Below are 17,424 nucleotides of genomic sequence, written 5' to 3'. Positions count from 1 at the left end.
ATATTTGGCTTAAAATTGAATAACATGTATTTATACTTAAAATAAATAGCATTCATTCTCATTCGTTGCATTCATTCGTACTTAAAAATAAAATGGATATGAAATACCTCCTCCCACACTTAATTTGGACCATGTCCTCATTGGTGCAAAAAGCGATAAAACACGAAAAATAGTACGAAATAAATCATACGAATTAGAAATGAAAAATATAGTACCATAACATTCAAACATTAATAATAAAAATTGTACCAAACATAATTAAAAAGATTGTACCAAACCGAATAAAACATAATAATAAGAACGAAAATGAGTTAAAGAGAGAAACGATAAAACCTATCAAGGTGATGGTGGTGGAGAAGGCGTAGTCTCAACTCCTTGACGTCGGAAGAAAGAGAGCATCCGGCGACGAGTAGACTTGTGCTCACGACTCAATGTAGTGATCCTTGAACTCATTTCGGCATTATTGGCAACGACTTCATCTAACCGCAAATTCATGTGACGGTTATGCTCGTTCATTTGTGTCAAAACACGTTGCCAACCAACTTGTTCTTCTTCATTCGGTTCCACATTTGCTTGCTCTTGTGCATTGGCATCAACATTCTCCTCCTCCTCTTCTTCTTCATCAAATTCCTCTTCATCCTCCTCATCATCATCTTGGGCACCTAAACCTTGAGAACCCGAGGCTTCACTACTCATGGTAGCAAAAACACGTCTTGTGCGATCCGCATAAGATATAAAGGCGGGCGGTCCCATTTTCTTCAATAAATTGGCCCTTTGAAGTACCGTGAGATCCAATGAAGTTAAACCAACATGAGACATATTTTGATAATCCGCTAATTCACCTCGAGCGCCCAAAACAATGTCGGTAATCAAATTACCCATAGGCACTTGCTTATTGCGGGACTTGGAAGCTCGAACTAAATTAGTAAATATCATCTCAATACTATCAATTGTCAAACCTTTAAAAATCGCATCAAACACAACCAAATCACGAACTTGCACTTTTGAACTTTCAACCCGACCAAATAAGGAGAATGATAAAAACTTGTGAAAGAAGAATACACAATCATCCTTAATTAGCTTGCTAGATGTATTCTTTGGACTAAAAACATCTAAACCGGTTAAAGAATTCCAAACCGTGTGTGAATCAAAAGGCTTTTGGTTTGGAATAAAAATTCCGAGTAGGAAAACCAAACCAACGGTTCATAGCCGCATAATTAACATTATAACGGACTCCATCACTCCGAAAAGAGATAACTCCTTTCTTTTTGTCATAAGTTAGAGTAACCAAAAACTCAATAATATGCGTTTTAAGACTAGGAAAACGCATACTAGCAAATCGTTTCCAACCAAGAACGGTAAGAAATTCATCAATACGCTCGGTAAAAGAAAGAGTATTTACCGTATCGGTGTCAAGAAAAGGCATGTCCACAAACTCTACAAGGACATTAGAAAACCGGCGATATAGGCGTCCTTCGGCTTCCGACGTGATATCGAACGGTGCTCCATATTGAACCCATAATCTATTGATCTCGGTAGCCTTGGCTTTGTTTGCAACGGTCTTTTGTCTAGGCATATTTTTTTATTTGTGAAATTGGGTGAAAATAGATGAAATTTGGGTGAAATAGGTGAAGAAAATTTGAAAGGATGAAAGTTAGAATGAAAGAGAATGGTAGTGAATTGGGGAAAAAGAAGATGAATAGGGTAAAGATTTATGGGGAAGATGAGTGAATCTTGTTATTGGGAAGAGAAAAGATGATTGATTGGTGTAAAAATAGGTGATTTAAATAGGTGTAAGTAATAGGTATTGATTAGGATAGTTGAATAGGTAGTAAATAGAGTAGGAATGGGAAAAGATGGCCAAAATTTCGCCCAAATCCGTGACTGCAGGTCGTAGGTCGCGACTGAGATTTTCAAAATCTCAGTCGCGACAGCAAGTACGTAGGGGGTCTAAAATTTTACTGAAAGTGGTCCTCTTGCTGTCTCAACTGTGAATTCGGAATCTCAAATGAAATTAAGTACCACAATGTGAACATTAATCCCTGAAACTGAGATAAACAAAACTAAAACATTAAATTAAAGGAAAACCAAAAGTTGTTCCTTAAGAAAAAAGAAATAAACTAAAGAATTAATGCACTTTTATTTATCTTTATCAAAATATAAACAATACCATTTATACATCTATATAGAAACATTATAAAAACATAATTTACAATCAAGCACTCATATATATATTAAAAACAACAAACAGAAACACATAAAATATATATATCCCTAACTAAATGACAGACGACGTGTATTGGCCCTTTTAATCTTCGTTTGAACGAAGACTTGCCTCTCTGGTGCAGAAAGGAATGTTGGACCAGAACGGAAAACTCGTTTAACAAGTCCCTCGTTCTCCAAGAACTCGTAGTCTAAAATAGGGTATGGTTCTATATCAGTCCAAGGAACAGAAATGGTTCCCTTGGCTCCTAATATTATTCCACATATGATGTTGGCGAACCCAGTCTTCCGTTTCTTCGAACGGGAAGCAGCAACTAACCCCTCCATTAGAATCTTCGAGGAGTTCACTGAGTTGCCTTGGAAAATGTCGCCCAACACATAAAGATCAGTATCTTTCACAATATTGCTACTGACTCGACCAAAAAGGCTATGACAGAGGAATTTGTGTAGATACAGCATGGAGTTTAGAATATATTGATTTGTTGTAGGTAAGACTTGGATTAAGTCTCCAAAATCCTGTCAACATTCTCCAGATATCAGTATAAGTCATATCTCTGCCAGGATGATGTGGAGTGGTGTCCCGTGGTGGAAAACCAAACCAACTATGAAGTTCTGGATATCCAAAAGTGAATACCTTCCCCTCACAATGAAAACTGAGACGAACACGTCTCTTGTTGACGAACCGAATAGTAGAAAAAAACTTTAATACCCAGTTTCCAATAATAGAAAACTTCATTGATGCAAACTTGTCCCATCCTAAGTTTGTCAGATAACGATTCATGTCATCGCTTATCCCCGAGTTCATCGTTCAGGAACTCATATACAGCATTCCACAAAACTGTGCATATCTAAACTATAAATAATGTTTCCCCTCATCATTATTGTAGATTGGAAACCATGCTCCATAGCGTGAAGAAATGTCAACACGCTTGCTATGAGCAGAGGTGTGTTTTCGAACATTTTTCAAAGACGTAGTCATGTCTGTGGGAGAGAAGAAAATGATGTCTGTAGGATTGAGAATTTGAGAAAGAAATTCAAGAAGATGAAATGAAATGGAATAAGTCTGATCCTACAGGAATATAAGACATTTAAGTGAAAGGTTGTGCCTGTTAAAAAGAAAAGATGCAAGAAGTGATACCTCTTCGAACCAACTGACGGAATTTTTGAAATCAGATGTCTGTAATCTCTTACAGGTATATCAAAATGTTTAAAATACAGAAAATCTCAACTGAGATTTCCGGAATCTCAACTGAGAATTCCCAAATCCTGAAACATGGAGAATCTCAACTGAGATTTCTATATATTTATTTTTCTCAAAAACACTTAACACTTTATGAAAATAGATTTCAAAACATGACTAAATTTGATTTTTATTTTACAAAACTTATTTGTACACAAAAACCAGAAATAAAATTAATTGTATAAAAATAAAAATAAAAGTAAACTAAAAATAAATAAAAATAAAAAATAAAAATTAGGCAAAACGCATCATTTGGTTCTTGATCTATCTAAAATTTGTGTGTTTGGCCCCTGACCTATTATTTGGTCACATTTGACCCCTCACCTATCCGAATTAATAAAATCTCACCCAAATTGGATGGAAAGTTAACTTAGATTGATTCTGTTACCACAAAGACAATCTATTGTGCCATTAGTAAAAATTACAAAACCTTATTGAGTCTAAAATGATATTTTACATCCTAACCATAATTGAGTCTTCGTCTTCCTTCTTTCCCGGCGTCTTCTGCGATTCCTTCAAACGCCCTTCCAACTCAGACTTCTGCCATATAAACGAAGCAGCAGCTCCCGTTTCATGTAACTCCGGTGACAGCAGCTGCGCCAACCGCGATGCCGCAAAATTTAGTACCGGTTTGGACTGTCGGCGGTGCTACAGGTATGATGTTGCCTGCAGGTGCTTTTTGAATTATACCGCAAACTGCTGCAACGCCGACGGCAAGTTCGAGCTCTCGCGACGGAAGAAAAGTTCAGATGCTAAGGGATTTTGCATTAGACACATGTAATAAGCAAGAACTGTAGTTACTAGACCGTCCTTCTAACCAACAATCTAAAAAGCATGTATTGAAATTGCAATTCCTCCATTTTTAAAGATTAGGTGTTAATTTTGTAGAATTGTAATTTTATAAAATTTATTTCTTCCTTATCATAATAACAAATCTCAGTGTTATCGCGGTTAGATTTTCTTCTTTCTTCTTCGTATTACAAGAAACCACAGGAAATCATGAAATATATATATGCCCTTTGAAGGAATTGAAGAGAAGTCGGGAAAGAAAGAATTGCAGAAGAGGACTGGAGTGGTTGCAGAATCCAAGACGATGAATTAGGATGTAAAATATAGTTTTAGACTCAAATAGGTTTTAAAGTTTTTACAAATATCACAATAGATTGGGTATATGGTAACAGAATCAATCTCAGTTAACTTTCCATCCACTTTAGGTGTGATTTTACTAATTAGGATAGGCGATGGACTAAATGTGACCAAATAATAGGTAAGGGATCAAATACACAAATTTTGAATAGGTCAAGAGCCAAATGGTGCGTTTTGCCTAAAAATTATGAACGAAAGATAAGAAAAACTAAAAATTAAAAACATAAAAACTAAATAAATTAATTTTCATACAACAAAAGATAGCGTATTGAAAATTATGCGTGTCATGAATATCGATAGAGAATTGTAAAATCTCAGTTTGAGAATTAAAAATTCTCAGTAAGTTCAGAAATTTATAAAACTTCAAATAAAAATCACTGTAGAGATTTGTTTAAAAATCTCTATACAATCAAAAACTTAAATTACATGTGATTTTAATTCAATTGAGATTTCTTTAAATCAAAAGACATTTGCCTCATTAAGTACAAATATTTAAGATACATAGCATATTTTCAATATCTTTCAATGAATTTTTTTTTATTTCTAATCTAATCATTATTGCTAAACTAAAGATGAATATAAAAATTAAACTAAAATGAAATATAAAAATTAGAATATGAAATATTAAAAACTAAAGATGTGATAATCCTTAAAAATTCTCAAGGAGAATCAAAATTGTGGACAGAGTCAATTACCTAGACCGGTTCTAAATAATGGTTCTGTTTACTTACCTGAGAATAACTTCAAGCAGGAATAAAAGAAAGTAGAAATGTACCCCCAACTTGAAATTATTATTATATATATTTTTTTCTTGTTTTTTTTCTTTTTGCATTTTTTTAAGCGCTTTCGTTTTTAGCGTTTTCTCAATTTAAGGATCTAATGATTTCGGTAGAATGCCCGAACTTTTGGTTCTGGCCACGAATAAAAACTACGCACATGAACCGAAACTTTCAAAACTATATTAAAAGTATACAATTCCTTCCTGGCGGATAAGATAATTCCATCCTACTTCTGATATATCTTTCTTTGATCAGCTGTTTATTAGAGAGATAAGTGTAGGTGTTTGTAAGGAAATGATAAAAAGGGAAATTATTTGGGTTTAGTGTAGGAATTGATATCTTCTTAACAAAGAGATATGATGTTTTGGTGAAGGATTAAGTGTATAGAAAAGAGGTAAAGGTGTTTGGGAAAAGGTAAATTTGCTGGAAAAAATAATATGTCACGTCTGACATGTTGCTTCAAAAATTTTGTTTTCCCTTCGGATGTATCTGCATGCTGAATTTCTTTCCTGTAAACTCCTTCTGTGAATTTCATTGATAATCAAATCTCCAGTCTATCTTTGAAAAAACTTGAATTTTTTTTTATCTACAAACATCTAATTGCAAACGTTAAATAACAACGAGGATTTAGTCCTAGTGACCATCCTCAATAAAAAAAACTATAAAATAAATAAATACATATACTATAAACCAAGGTTCGGAATAAAACACGAAAAATATAAATTTTTGTTAAAAATTTGGCGTTCCCCGGCAACGGCGCCAAAAACTTGTTGAGCGATTTCCGCAAGTGCACGGTATACGCTTGTAGTAATAAAAGATATCGAACCCACATGGAACGCTTTTTAACTAAAACTTTATTTAATTCGGTTTAGTCACGTGTTTAGGTTTAACAAAAGAAATACGTTTTAATTGATGGAATTGGTTTTGGTAAATTAGGATTAGATAGAAACATTATATCGAGTTTAGAGAACAATTCCGTTTTGGAATTTTGATTACAAAACAGATACTTCCGTAATTGGAATAAAATAGATCTTTATTTTCATAAAGCAAAGTAAACAACTTTAACTTTGTGATATTATGGACATGAAACAATATATCAATTTACTCAATTAAATGGCTTTGAACCGTAGAAATCCCCCTGATCTTGAGATGATTCCTACCTTAATCAAACTAGTGTTTTACTTCTGATAAGCCGCGATCAGCGATCATGTCATCCATAAAAACTAAATTTGTTAAGTGTTCAACAAAGTTCTTATGTGAATAAGATGGAATAGAACGTTTTAATAAAAACACCAATATATCATTTTGAAAATCATTTTGTTAGAACAACATCAAAATAACAATAGTAAGAATATATTAAATAAAGAAGTATATCATTAATTGAAATGTGAATTTTCACAAGTTAACAGAGAAGTAGAAACTTGGATAGCATGGTAACGAAGACTTTGAGATCCGGATCGTCAATCTTTCTCTCAAACTTCGTAGGTTCGTCAAACCGTGGGCGCTTCAGCCGTTAATTCTTCTCGCTCGATCTTTGGAATAGAGACTGATCTCGTCTACTACCAGAATGAAAGCTAAACTAATACTGTGTTTGTAACTAATCTAAATACAATTCGTGTTCAACACGATTGCTTACAGAAATGAACTCTAACTTCCTGATTCTTTTCTGAATCAGAAACTTAAAATAACAACTCTCTTCTCTAATTTCTCTAATTTTTCCAACATTTGCTAACTTGAAATGAATCACTTATTTATAGTTGTTGAAGGGTTGAGAATGATGGGTCGTGTCTGCTGGTGAAGGGTTGCTTTTATCCGAACGAACAGACGCGTTTTTACGAAATTAACATGTGTTTAGTGTGCAGGAGGGGTGTCTGTCGCGACTGAGATTCTGAAAATCTCAGTCGCGACAGGGGGTATAGGGGCGAGCTTTGAGACTTGATTTCCCCCGGTCTGGGCTCCGCAAGTCGCGACTGAGATTTTGAAAATCTCAGTCGCGACAGAGAGTATTCCTCCCTGGCGTTCGACTGTTTTTCATCCTCCTCGAGCGTTCTTCTGACTGATATGCATTCTCGGTACGTTTTTAAGGTTTTTCCTCCATTTTAGCTCCGTTTTTGCTCCTATTTGGATTTTACCAAATATTTAGGTACCTTGCATCAAAGAAGTAAATAAAGACGTAAAAGTATTCTAAATGAATATAATTAACACGATTTCAATGTAAACTTAACGTATTTATATAGGATATTTTAGGTATATTTTGGGCTTAACACAACGGCCTAAGGATCTTTTTGTAGGCTCTCTCGTATTTGTTGCCACAATGAGGAGGATAGTTGGCTACAGGATAAAGAAGCCATTTGTGTCAACCCTGCTAGTTCTGACTTCCGACTCAGTGCATTAGCAATGTGGTTTGTTTTCCCTGAGTGATATTCTAGTACAAAGTCGAATTCTGCTAACAAGTTTTGCCATTGAGCCTGCTTTGAAGTCAGTACATGTTGGTTAAGAAAAGGGTTGACTGCTAAGTTGTCCATCTTCACCACGAACTTGGATACTAATAAATAGTGGCGCCAATGCACAACTACAAGTAGTTCTTTCTCCTGAGTAGAGTATCTTCGTTTTGTGTCACTGAGCTACCTACTTTCAAACGCTATTGGTCGACCATCTTGCATTATGACTCCCTGTAAAGCAAAATCTGACACATCGGTGTGAACTTCGAATGGCTAATATTGGGTCTGCAATGGCTGCTTGTTTGAAACTCTCGAGGGCCTTTTGACATTGGTCTGTCCAATTCCATTGTGTTTAAAGGGGTTTTCCAGCCGACTATAGTTCCATACAAGCAATTTTTGGTACATTTGTTTATTTTTTTCGGTACCATGCTTTTACATGTTTCTAGAAGCACATTTGGTTATTTTTTTCGGTATCATGCTTTTACATGTTTCTAGAAGCACATTTGTTTATTTTTTTCGGTATCATTCTTTTACATGTTTCTAAAAACGAAAGGATACGGGATATAAACTATTACCTTATAAGAATAGATTTATTACTTTGAATTAAAATTATAATTCCTAATCAATAATAATAAAAAAATTTATTACTACATATGTGAGTTCCTTTTTTGTACTATATCTTGTCTCTTTCAATTCTTTCACATATTGTCTAACGACGTCAAAGCTTGGACAGAAAATGCAATAAGTAAGACTGTAGTAGATAGCATTCGGGATATATAATTATTCATTTTTTTATTATGCATTTAGGTGTTTCCAAAAAGGAAATAGATATATAATATACTAATCCTATTAGGGATATAAAATTACCTAATAGGAATGAGATTTATTACTTCAATTAAACTTATCAATCAATCCTAATAAATAAATAAATAATACATATATTGTATTTTCCAAATTATACTAAGGATGTAATTGATGGAGAAGGCTGGGTTATCGGAAAACGGCAGATGCTCCGGTTTGAGTATAAGAGTTGAACTGGTAACAGAGGAGACTGGATTATGCACCAACTTTGCCATCTTCAATCCGATGATCTTGTGGTCTGCCGAATCAGAAACAAAGCCTGTGGCAAGAAGAGCACTAGTAATCCGGTTCTCTCAGAACCAGGAGTTCCTCACCTGCATCAAGTCCCTGAATCAGGAATTCCTCAGCCGCATCAAAACATTGAAGAGTCGGATTTTTTTACACAGATAATGGACCAAAGCATTGCAATGGAGTGGGATTGGGATTGGGATTTTATTAATGATGTATGTAGGGATTGAAGAGTGTAATCTTTTGTTTGTTTGAACTGGATTGATTTTTTTCAAATGGGTATACATTTTTGGTATACATTTGCCTGTCCAATTCCATTGTGTTCAAAGGGGTTTTCCAGCCGACTATAGTTCCATACAAGCAATTTTGGTACATTTGTTTATTTTAGATCTCGACATGAACCGATGAGCCTGCCCGTCTGGTCCAAGCCCATGCCCATTTAGCCGGGCCCGGACACATAAAATTGGTGTCAGGCCCGGCCTGGCCCAAGCCCGAATAAACTCGTCTAGAAAATGTACGGACTTGGACTATATAAATACCTGTCGGGCCTGGCTCGGCCCGACCCGTTCTCTATATATACATTTATAAATTATATTTATATCACTACAAAAAAAATGATTTTTGGGGACGGTTAAAATTGTCCCCAAAAATAAGAAAAATTGTCCCCTATATTTTTGGGGAAGATTTTTTTCGTCCCTTATGCGAGCGTACCCGATGCTATAGGGGACAAAAAAACTTGATGTCGTCCCCGTTTTGTGGGACGACTATCATCCCTACCAATAAGGACAAATGTTGTCCCTAGTTTGAAGGACGATTGTTGCCCCTGTTTGTAGGGACTATTATCGTCCCATGCAAAGGAGACAACTTTTGTCCTCATTCTTAGGAGGCGGTTTTTGTCTCCAAATAAAGTGATGATTTTTTGTCTCCTAAAGAAAGGGACGATTGTCGTCCCTGTACAAAGGGGATGACTTTTGTCCTGTTACTAAGAGACGATTATTTGTCCAAAAATAAAAAGACAATAATCATCCCCATTCAATGTTTCCCCTTTTATACATATAAATTCAAACCAACCTGTCAATATTGAAAAGTAACTTCAACAAAATTATGAAATAGAAACATTACTAAGAACAAACAACTGTCAAAACATATCATACAACGAGAGTACATTAAATTCAATGAATCCACAAATTACTAACAATTTTCAAAAAGTTACATGCTAGTTTAGTAACTTAATTTAAATATCTCCGTTAAGTGCTCAACTATTGAACCATACCACGAAACAAGAAGTGTACCCGCTCAAAGATACTGAGGATCTATGGCTTGTCCTCGTCTTGCTCGAACTCTAGGGCCAACTGTAGGTGGTTGCGGTATAGCAGAAACTGCTGGTGTTGGCTAAACATGAAATGGCTGTAATGGAATTAGGCAAATTTAATCAGAAAGGAAATGCACAATCAATGAAAAGAAAAGAAAATATAAATCAAGTAAAGTCATTAAAGAAAACATAAAATGCTCAACATTTATATAACCCCGATGAAATGTACAGACTATTTTATTTTTAAGCACAACTATCAAGTTCAAAGCTAATTAACAACAGAATTCTTGAGGATCCTATAGTTGTCTAGTAAAAAACTCATTGACTGGATCACTAATATCCTTGCCCACTATACTCCAAGACTATTTAAAGAGATAACTATTAAAGCCATCGATCCTTATTTCTCTATCTATAATATCAACAATCAACATAGTTGACTCATCATTATTAACCATAGCAGCAGATTGAAAAACCTCACTCTCACAATGAACCATCCCAATTATTTCATTCCCTTGTTAGAGATAATAAGAGCCCTAACAGTTTCTTGTAGAATGCTACCATTTTATTACCAATTTGCTCTTGGTCTGTAATCAAAGATCCATCCTCATCTTTCAGATTCGCAATTCTATTTCTAGAATTTTTAATTTTGAACAGTCTATGAAAATAAGTTGTGTTAGAGTCCCACAATTTTACTCAATTTTGTAGCCAATGTATTATAAAAACAATATAATATTATAAACTTACCAGCAGAGCTTGTTTGGTTAGGCCGTCTCCATCCGATAGACCAAGCCATCAATGTTAGTCCTATCATCTATGTACAAGGTTAAGTTATCAGCATTTTCTGGTGTAATTAGCAGAACTTTTGCTAATTCTTCCACCACCTTCTCCTCTAGGCATCTTATAGTCGGTCGTGCTCCATAAGCCTGCAATGTAACAGAGATCATGTGTTTGTCCATTTACTGCATAAAAAAACTAAAAAGAGAGCTTCTCCATGTTCTTATATACTCACATGATCATAACTCTCTTCCATAATATAATCTAAAGCAGCATAAGTGATTTCCAATGCAACAGGATTCTCAACAAGTTGTTGTCAGAATGCTATTTCCTTCAATTCCAGTCCAGCAACTTACCTTAGTTGGTCATATGAAAGTGGGTCAAATACCAAAATTTTGTATATCACCAGACACGGACACGAAACATAAAAACATTACTGAAAAGGTCTATTACCTGTTGCAGCAGCAGCAGTAAGAGTGATTAGATAACCAGGGCTTTGAACATCGAAATAATTTTTCACCTGCAACAGAAATAATAATATATGAAGTAACCATGTAAACAACCTGTAGAGACAATCATATTAGTACCAAGTATGCAGTAATGTAACTTTCTAATTCTAATTAAAAGAAAGCCTGAAACCATTCAGAGAAAGCCAATCCTCTTTCACAAATCTGCTGAACTTGTGAAAGAGGAGAAAGCTTTCTCTTTAATGAAATTATATTCTTTGCTGGATGATAAGCAAGCAATATCCAACATCATTGTAATCATTGAAGATGGGACAAACGAAAGCATAGGCATCATCAGGTTCCACAATCACACTGCAAAAGCTTGTGCTTACAACACTCAATACATGCCAATGAAGTATGGTTGATGCTCTGTAACTAACCCTTTACCTAAAGGTTAAAGGCTTCCATCAAAGAATTTCGACCCCCCATCCAAGTACAAGCTCAAATGTGTAACATTCATGGTGCAAAATCCCAACTAAGTGGGGCATAGCTATTGAATCTGACCTTGTTAAGGTACCGGAAACCAGAGTAAAAAGGAGAACCAACTACTAACAGCCCCACACAGTGATCAAGTCACATGTCTAGAACAAACCAAACCAGAAGGCGGGCATTGCCTCTCTCTTCGACATAGGCTGCCATTTTCGAAAACCATCTTCTCATTTAGAGTAGATGTGATGAGAGAAACAACCAAGCACTCAATACTGGGAAGATTACTAGAGCAGAAGCCTGGATAACATCACCAAATCCAATGTAAATGTAATGATCAATTATGTTTGAATAAAGGTAAAAGCATCCTCAAACCGCTCATCAGGCTGATTTCAGGGCTCAATCCACTGAAATCGAAATGATCTAGGGCCTTAGGATGCTTTTTGCCTTAAAGAAATAACTAAACAATGGCTCCATTAGTACCAAGATGCCCAGATAAACATGAAACAAAGGGGTCAATTTTTTTTAAAAAGAAAAATTTATCTAGCTGACATGTTATTGCCTGTGTGTTTATATAAGTGCGGAACAACTTGGGTGGAGAAATTGAAGAGCAATGATGCGATGTATATACCACAACAAATACTAGCTCCTCGTTGGCAAGATGTGCAGTAAATTCATGTCTTTTCATTTCTCTTTTGATGAAACCTTGCAGCTACAAACAAAATGAGAGTGGAAAACGCATTATTACAACACAATACCACTATCCAGGCAACATTATCAAGGTTAAAGTCCCTAAGATTACGATATTGATCATTACGTCATTGCAAACTAAGAAACCAAAAGCACACAGATATGTAACACTTAGTCATGTGGATGCACCATATCCACGAATCCAAACAGAGAAGTATTATACAAATAGGAAGTCACTGCTCTTAGATCTAATTTCGTAATTTATTTAGCTAGTTGAGAGAAACCATAAGCAACCACTAACTTGGGAGCTATTAAATCCAATCTCACCTGTTCACCCTCCATACTAGCATGGTATTATATTCTGATAATTGAAAAACACCAAATAGCATAATGCACTGCCTCAGAAAAACTCACTTGTCATGCAGAATCTTATAACTTTTATTGAAGTAAGAATCGATTAGCATAGTACTTTTTACAGGTTATCTTTAGAAGAGTGCAAGATAGAGATAACTAGATAAGGACCGGAAATATTGTAAAATTTGACAAGAGTTAGTACAAACCTCGTGATGGGATTCCTTCAATCTTGAACAAAAGATTGTGAAATGATGTACAGTTTGAGACCCGAAGGATCTCAAGGCAGAGTCCTTGCCAAACAAATATAAATCGAATGGCCCAAGATACTTTGACAAATATTTGCTGGAAAGATCATCCATAAACTGCAACCAAATGAAGCGCAAAATTGCTGTCAAAACCAACATCAAAGACGTTCCTCTCTCTCTCTTCTTTTGGAGCATTGGGCATAGAAAATTTTGAATAGTATCTAAATAGTTTCAGTTTAACCACTAAGTTAAGGTATCCATGTACAACTAAGTTAATACATTAGAAAACTTTTAGAATTCCATTGTTGCTAGTCAGTAGTCATAATGTATGGTAAAATTTGTAACAGACAAACCAAAAAAGATAGGATGCATAGAAATATCACCTTCAAGAATGAGCATCTTTCGGGGCTCAACATTATGCTGGAAGTAAATAAATAAAATGTACCCTAACAGTTGTAAACAAATAGGTCAAAAAAAACAGGATCAAATAGCAAAAATTACCTTCAAATTTTGAAAAGAAGACGACATTCATAAACAAAAAAACTAAAAAGGCAGAGGTATAAATTTTGTATGTTAAGAACCATTAAACAATTCAAGATAGTACTAACATTATACCACAAAGCAATTAATCAATAGTACATCTATTTTACTAGCATTCGACACGAGAAAATAATTATATTACTTTAAGCTTATGTCCTCTATTTCTAGGGCTAATGGTTGAAAGTTAGAAAAATTAATTTCAAGAGAATCTATGCATGCATAAGAATATCTTAAAAAGCTAAAAGCATGTAATTATATATATTCCATAACTGAAACTTCATTACTTTTATCTTTTGAAGTAGTTGTTCCACCTCTAGTTGGCCCTAAATGCAGTTTGAATCCATGTGGCAGCAAAGTCTTCAGCTGGAATGGCAACAACTTCTGAATTTCTATTGATAGAATATATTGTTTGCGTATCCAATTCTTTGCATTGCACCCATTAGATTTTGCAAAATGTGAAGAGCATTGTATCAAATTGTAGAGTAGAATATATCATGTTCAAGAGAGATGAAAAATTCATTAGGCATTAAGAGTTAAAAACCCATGCTTTATGATTCAATCCCAAACCAAATGAATAACTAGAATATCTCTTGAAACAAAATCAAAATTTATTAAGTCTAAGGGGAATTACCTGTAAACTGAACTCAGACATCTTCAAATTGTTAAATCTCTGTTAGATACCCTGCTTCCACATATCCTCCTGTAGAATCCTAAAATTCGACATGAAGATGATTTGAATTTCACAAATTAACAAGAATTTGAGTAATACTAGAGGTAAGCAGCAAGCCACAATGGAGAAATAATAATAATAATAGAGTATATACATTGAAACAGTGATAGAAATACCAAAAAAGGAAATCTGAACACAGCCAGAACCATGTTCTCATTAACGAGAACTCGACACACAATTTTACACAAAAAAAAGGAATTTGATTATTAGCTTACATCTTCTATTTGTTCATGTAGACAAATTCCCGAAAAGTAGAAGTGTAAATGGCCACTAATAATAGGAAGAAAACAATTTACATAGGCTTTAATAGAGATTATCCTAACATTTTAACTCTTCTTGTAGGTTTTGTGAGTGTAGGAGCATAAACCTTAGTTGGGGGTGAGAGCATCCAAGACCTCAGCTTTCCAAATTAAATTCCCATACAAAAGAATATAAGAAATTCATATTGTAATATTTAGTAGAATCACATAGCTAATGGTTCAAACATGTCTCACTTATCAAGGAATCATTTGATAACTGACTTAAAGACAATTAGATAAACACAAACCAAAATTTCAGTTGTTACCTAGCATATAAGCAGAGTTTGCAATAATAACTAAACCATTAGAATCAATTTTAAACAGAGACTATAAAAAGAATCATCTAGGTTAAAAATATTCCATCTCAAGGACATTTTCCATTTCAGATTCAATGTATTCTTATAGTTAATCTTTAACAAATAATATAGTAATAATAATATATTACAAATACTTTTAGCAATCAATTTGCTAAAGGGGCACTAAAATAGATCCATTAGAGGGAGACAAATACAAAAATAGTGAAACAAATATGTTACCTCACTAATACAACAATAAAAGATGAGATATGGAGCTTCTGATTTAGGAATGATGAAATTAACTAAAGAAAGAATTATGTTCCAAAAAAATTAGTAGCATCCAAATATAAATTGAAGGATATAGTTGCAATTATTGCATACCATCACATGAACACAACAAAATATCCACACGCTAGCAAACTAAGATTGGGGTAAAAAGACTGCCCTCAAATCAAATACCTTTATCTCATTTTCAACAACCAAAAATAGAATGTTTGTTCAAGCACCTGAATAGATGAATCTCAAGGTTACACGGATCCTTCATAGTAGCAAAAGACAATGTGTTCAATCTACCATGGTACAATTTCTCCTTGACCGCATCAAGCTACTATCTCGAAGAGGAGCAGGTCGAGTGAAGAAGGAGCAGTTGAGAGGAATAGCTCGAACTGTCGAAGGGCTACACATACTAGCAGGTCGAAGACAAGATGCGAGGACAAATAGCACTAAAGTTTTTTATTAGAGCCATGCCGGAATTTGGACTGGAACAAGGGAAACGACTATTAGCAAAATTATTTAAACTATACTGAATTAAATTTTGTGCAAAGGAATAGCCACAATTTGGCCGGCTTCAGTAGGACTATAGGTTCATAATTGGAAAATATCAAATTCATATATGCTTAAGGAGGAAATAATGAATGTAAGAAAATATTAGAATGTCGAATGAATCTGCCAAGTATAAAGTTTATTTTATATTTATAGGAGGAGGATCTCATGAGTCCCTTCAAAAATTCTAATCTAGATCCTCTACATCTTATGAAGAGGTAGGTAGTACAAAGAAAGAATCTATATATATATAGGAATGTATAGTTTTAAGCATACAACTCTGTAAAAAAGAAGAAATTAAGAAATTACCCATACCATCTAGAATTCTGAAAATTCAAGAAGTTTCCACACTCAAACAAGGCCTTAGTTGTCATCTCCTTTTCCAACCTCCAAATATAAATCAAAACCACTAAATGTTCAGTAATGGCAACTTCAATATTCTGTTTATTGGAAAAAAATAACGTTTCTATAAGGCTCGTTCTGTGATTCTGTTAAATCTTTGCTAATAACATCACGAAATCAATTCTTCAAATTAAAACAAAAACCCTAACATGCGATTGACCCAAAATTGTTCAAAACCCTAAAAAAAGCAATTCATAAAATTAAAAAACAAAAACCTGTTGTTCCACACGCAGCTTCTGTCGTTAGACTAGAGAAGAAGGGAAGAAGGGGAGAAGGTAGAAGGGTCAGGGAAAGGAAAATAACGAGAGAGCCAGCTTGGATTGAGGGAGCGAGAGAGAGAGAGAGGGTGATGTGATATCAAAAGCACAAGAGCATGGAACAAAGGAGCTTGGAGTTAAGGAGCCTAGTAGAAGCATGAGGGATCCATTGGAGCTGTCAATTGGACCTATGACGAAGAATCGTGCAAAGAAAGACCAACAAATGCTTAATGGACTCATCTTGAGCTTCTTTAAACAAGGAATGAATTCTAGCGAAGTCATTAAAGATGGTGTGTTTTTGTGTTGTATCCAAGCCCAAGCCCATAATAGTGATATGTAAAAAGGTTGATCATATTTTAAGAGAAGCTTTGGACTTGCATGTGTTTGGCATGTGCAAAACCCATTGGGACTCATTAAAATTAATGCTATGACCTTATAGGTTTGATTGGGCTTATTTCTAGCTAATTAAAAGGCCCAAATAATGTTAATTAATGGGCTGAAATTGGGCTCTAAAGGACAAAAACGAATTTAATGTTTTTCCTTGTCTAATAAGGATTTCTTTTACCTTGATGCACTAGGTTTATTTTGTAGCCTATATAAAGGCTTGTATTCTTCATTATTTTCATCAATCAGAAATCAATATTTTTATGAACAAAAGTTCTTCTTTTCCTTTGGGAATTATTTTCAATCCGGGATTGAATTCTTTATTGTGAGCTTGAGAGACCGGGTCATCATTCTTGCAATATTATCTTGATCGTGAACAAGTATTTTGGTAAGGTACTTGTGAATCGCCAAACACTCAGGTTCCAATTTAATTATTCGAAGGTGTAAGGTCAGATCTCCTTTCATTGTC

The 17,424-nt window shown here is 34.6% G+C and overlaps 1 protein-coding gene across 10 annotated transcripts; it reads right to left on the bottom strand.

The window, feature by feature from the left end:
- Positions 1-8,849: 8,849 nt before the first annotated feature.
- Positions 8,850-16,651, bottom strand: LOC136202252 (uncharacterized). Of its 10 annotated transcripts, none has more exons than XM_065992758.1 (11): positions 16,228-16,462; positions 15,597-15,848; positions 14,397-14,475; positions 13,609-13,671; positions 13,187-13,342; positions 12,568-12,648; positions 11,458-12,236; positions 11,240-11,360; positions 10,975-11,153; positions 10,192-10,325; positions 8,850-9,017 (listed from the first exon to the last, which is right to left on the bottom strand). In XM_065992758.1, the coding sequence occupies exons 3-7, from the start codon at positions 14,415-14,417 to the stop codon at positions 12,171-12,173; spliced, it is 387 nt and encodes a 128-aa protein (XP_065848830.1). In that variant the 5' UTR covers positions 14,418-14,475; positions 15,597-15,848; positions 16,228-16,462; the 3' UTR covers positions 8,850-9,017; positions 10,192-10,325; positions 10,975-11,153; positions 11,240-11,360; positions 11,458-12,170. The 10 variants fall into 10 exon arrangements, 8 of the variants coding, with proteins under 8 accessions (XP_065848830.1, XP_065848828.1, XP_065848829.1 ...); XM_065992756.1 differs by lacking the exon at positions 8,850-9,017 and adding an exon at positions 16,530-16,651 and having other exon boundaries at positions 10,020-10,325; positions 16,228-16,299; XM_065992757.1 differs by lacking the exon at positions 8,850-9,017 and having other exon boundaries at positions 10,020-10,325; positions 11,458-11,524; positions 12,015-12,236.
- Positions 16,652-17,424: the final 773 nt, after the last annotated feature.

This window comes from Euphorbia lathyris, chromosome 8 (genome assembly GCF_963576675.1).
Source record: "Euphorbia lathyris chromosome 8, ddEupLath1.1, whole genome shotgun sequence".
NCBI classification, from domain to species: Eukaryota; Viridiplantae; Streptophyta; class Magnoliopsida; order Malpighiales; family Euphorbiaceae; genus Euphorbia; species Euphorbia lathyris.
The sequence above is the reverse complement of the archived record's forward strand: the minus strand, read 5'-3'. Positions and strand labels throughout refer to the sequence as shown.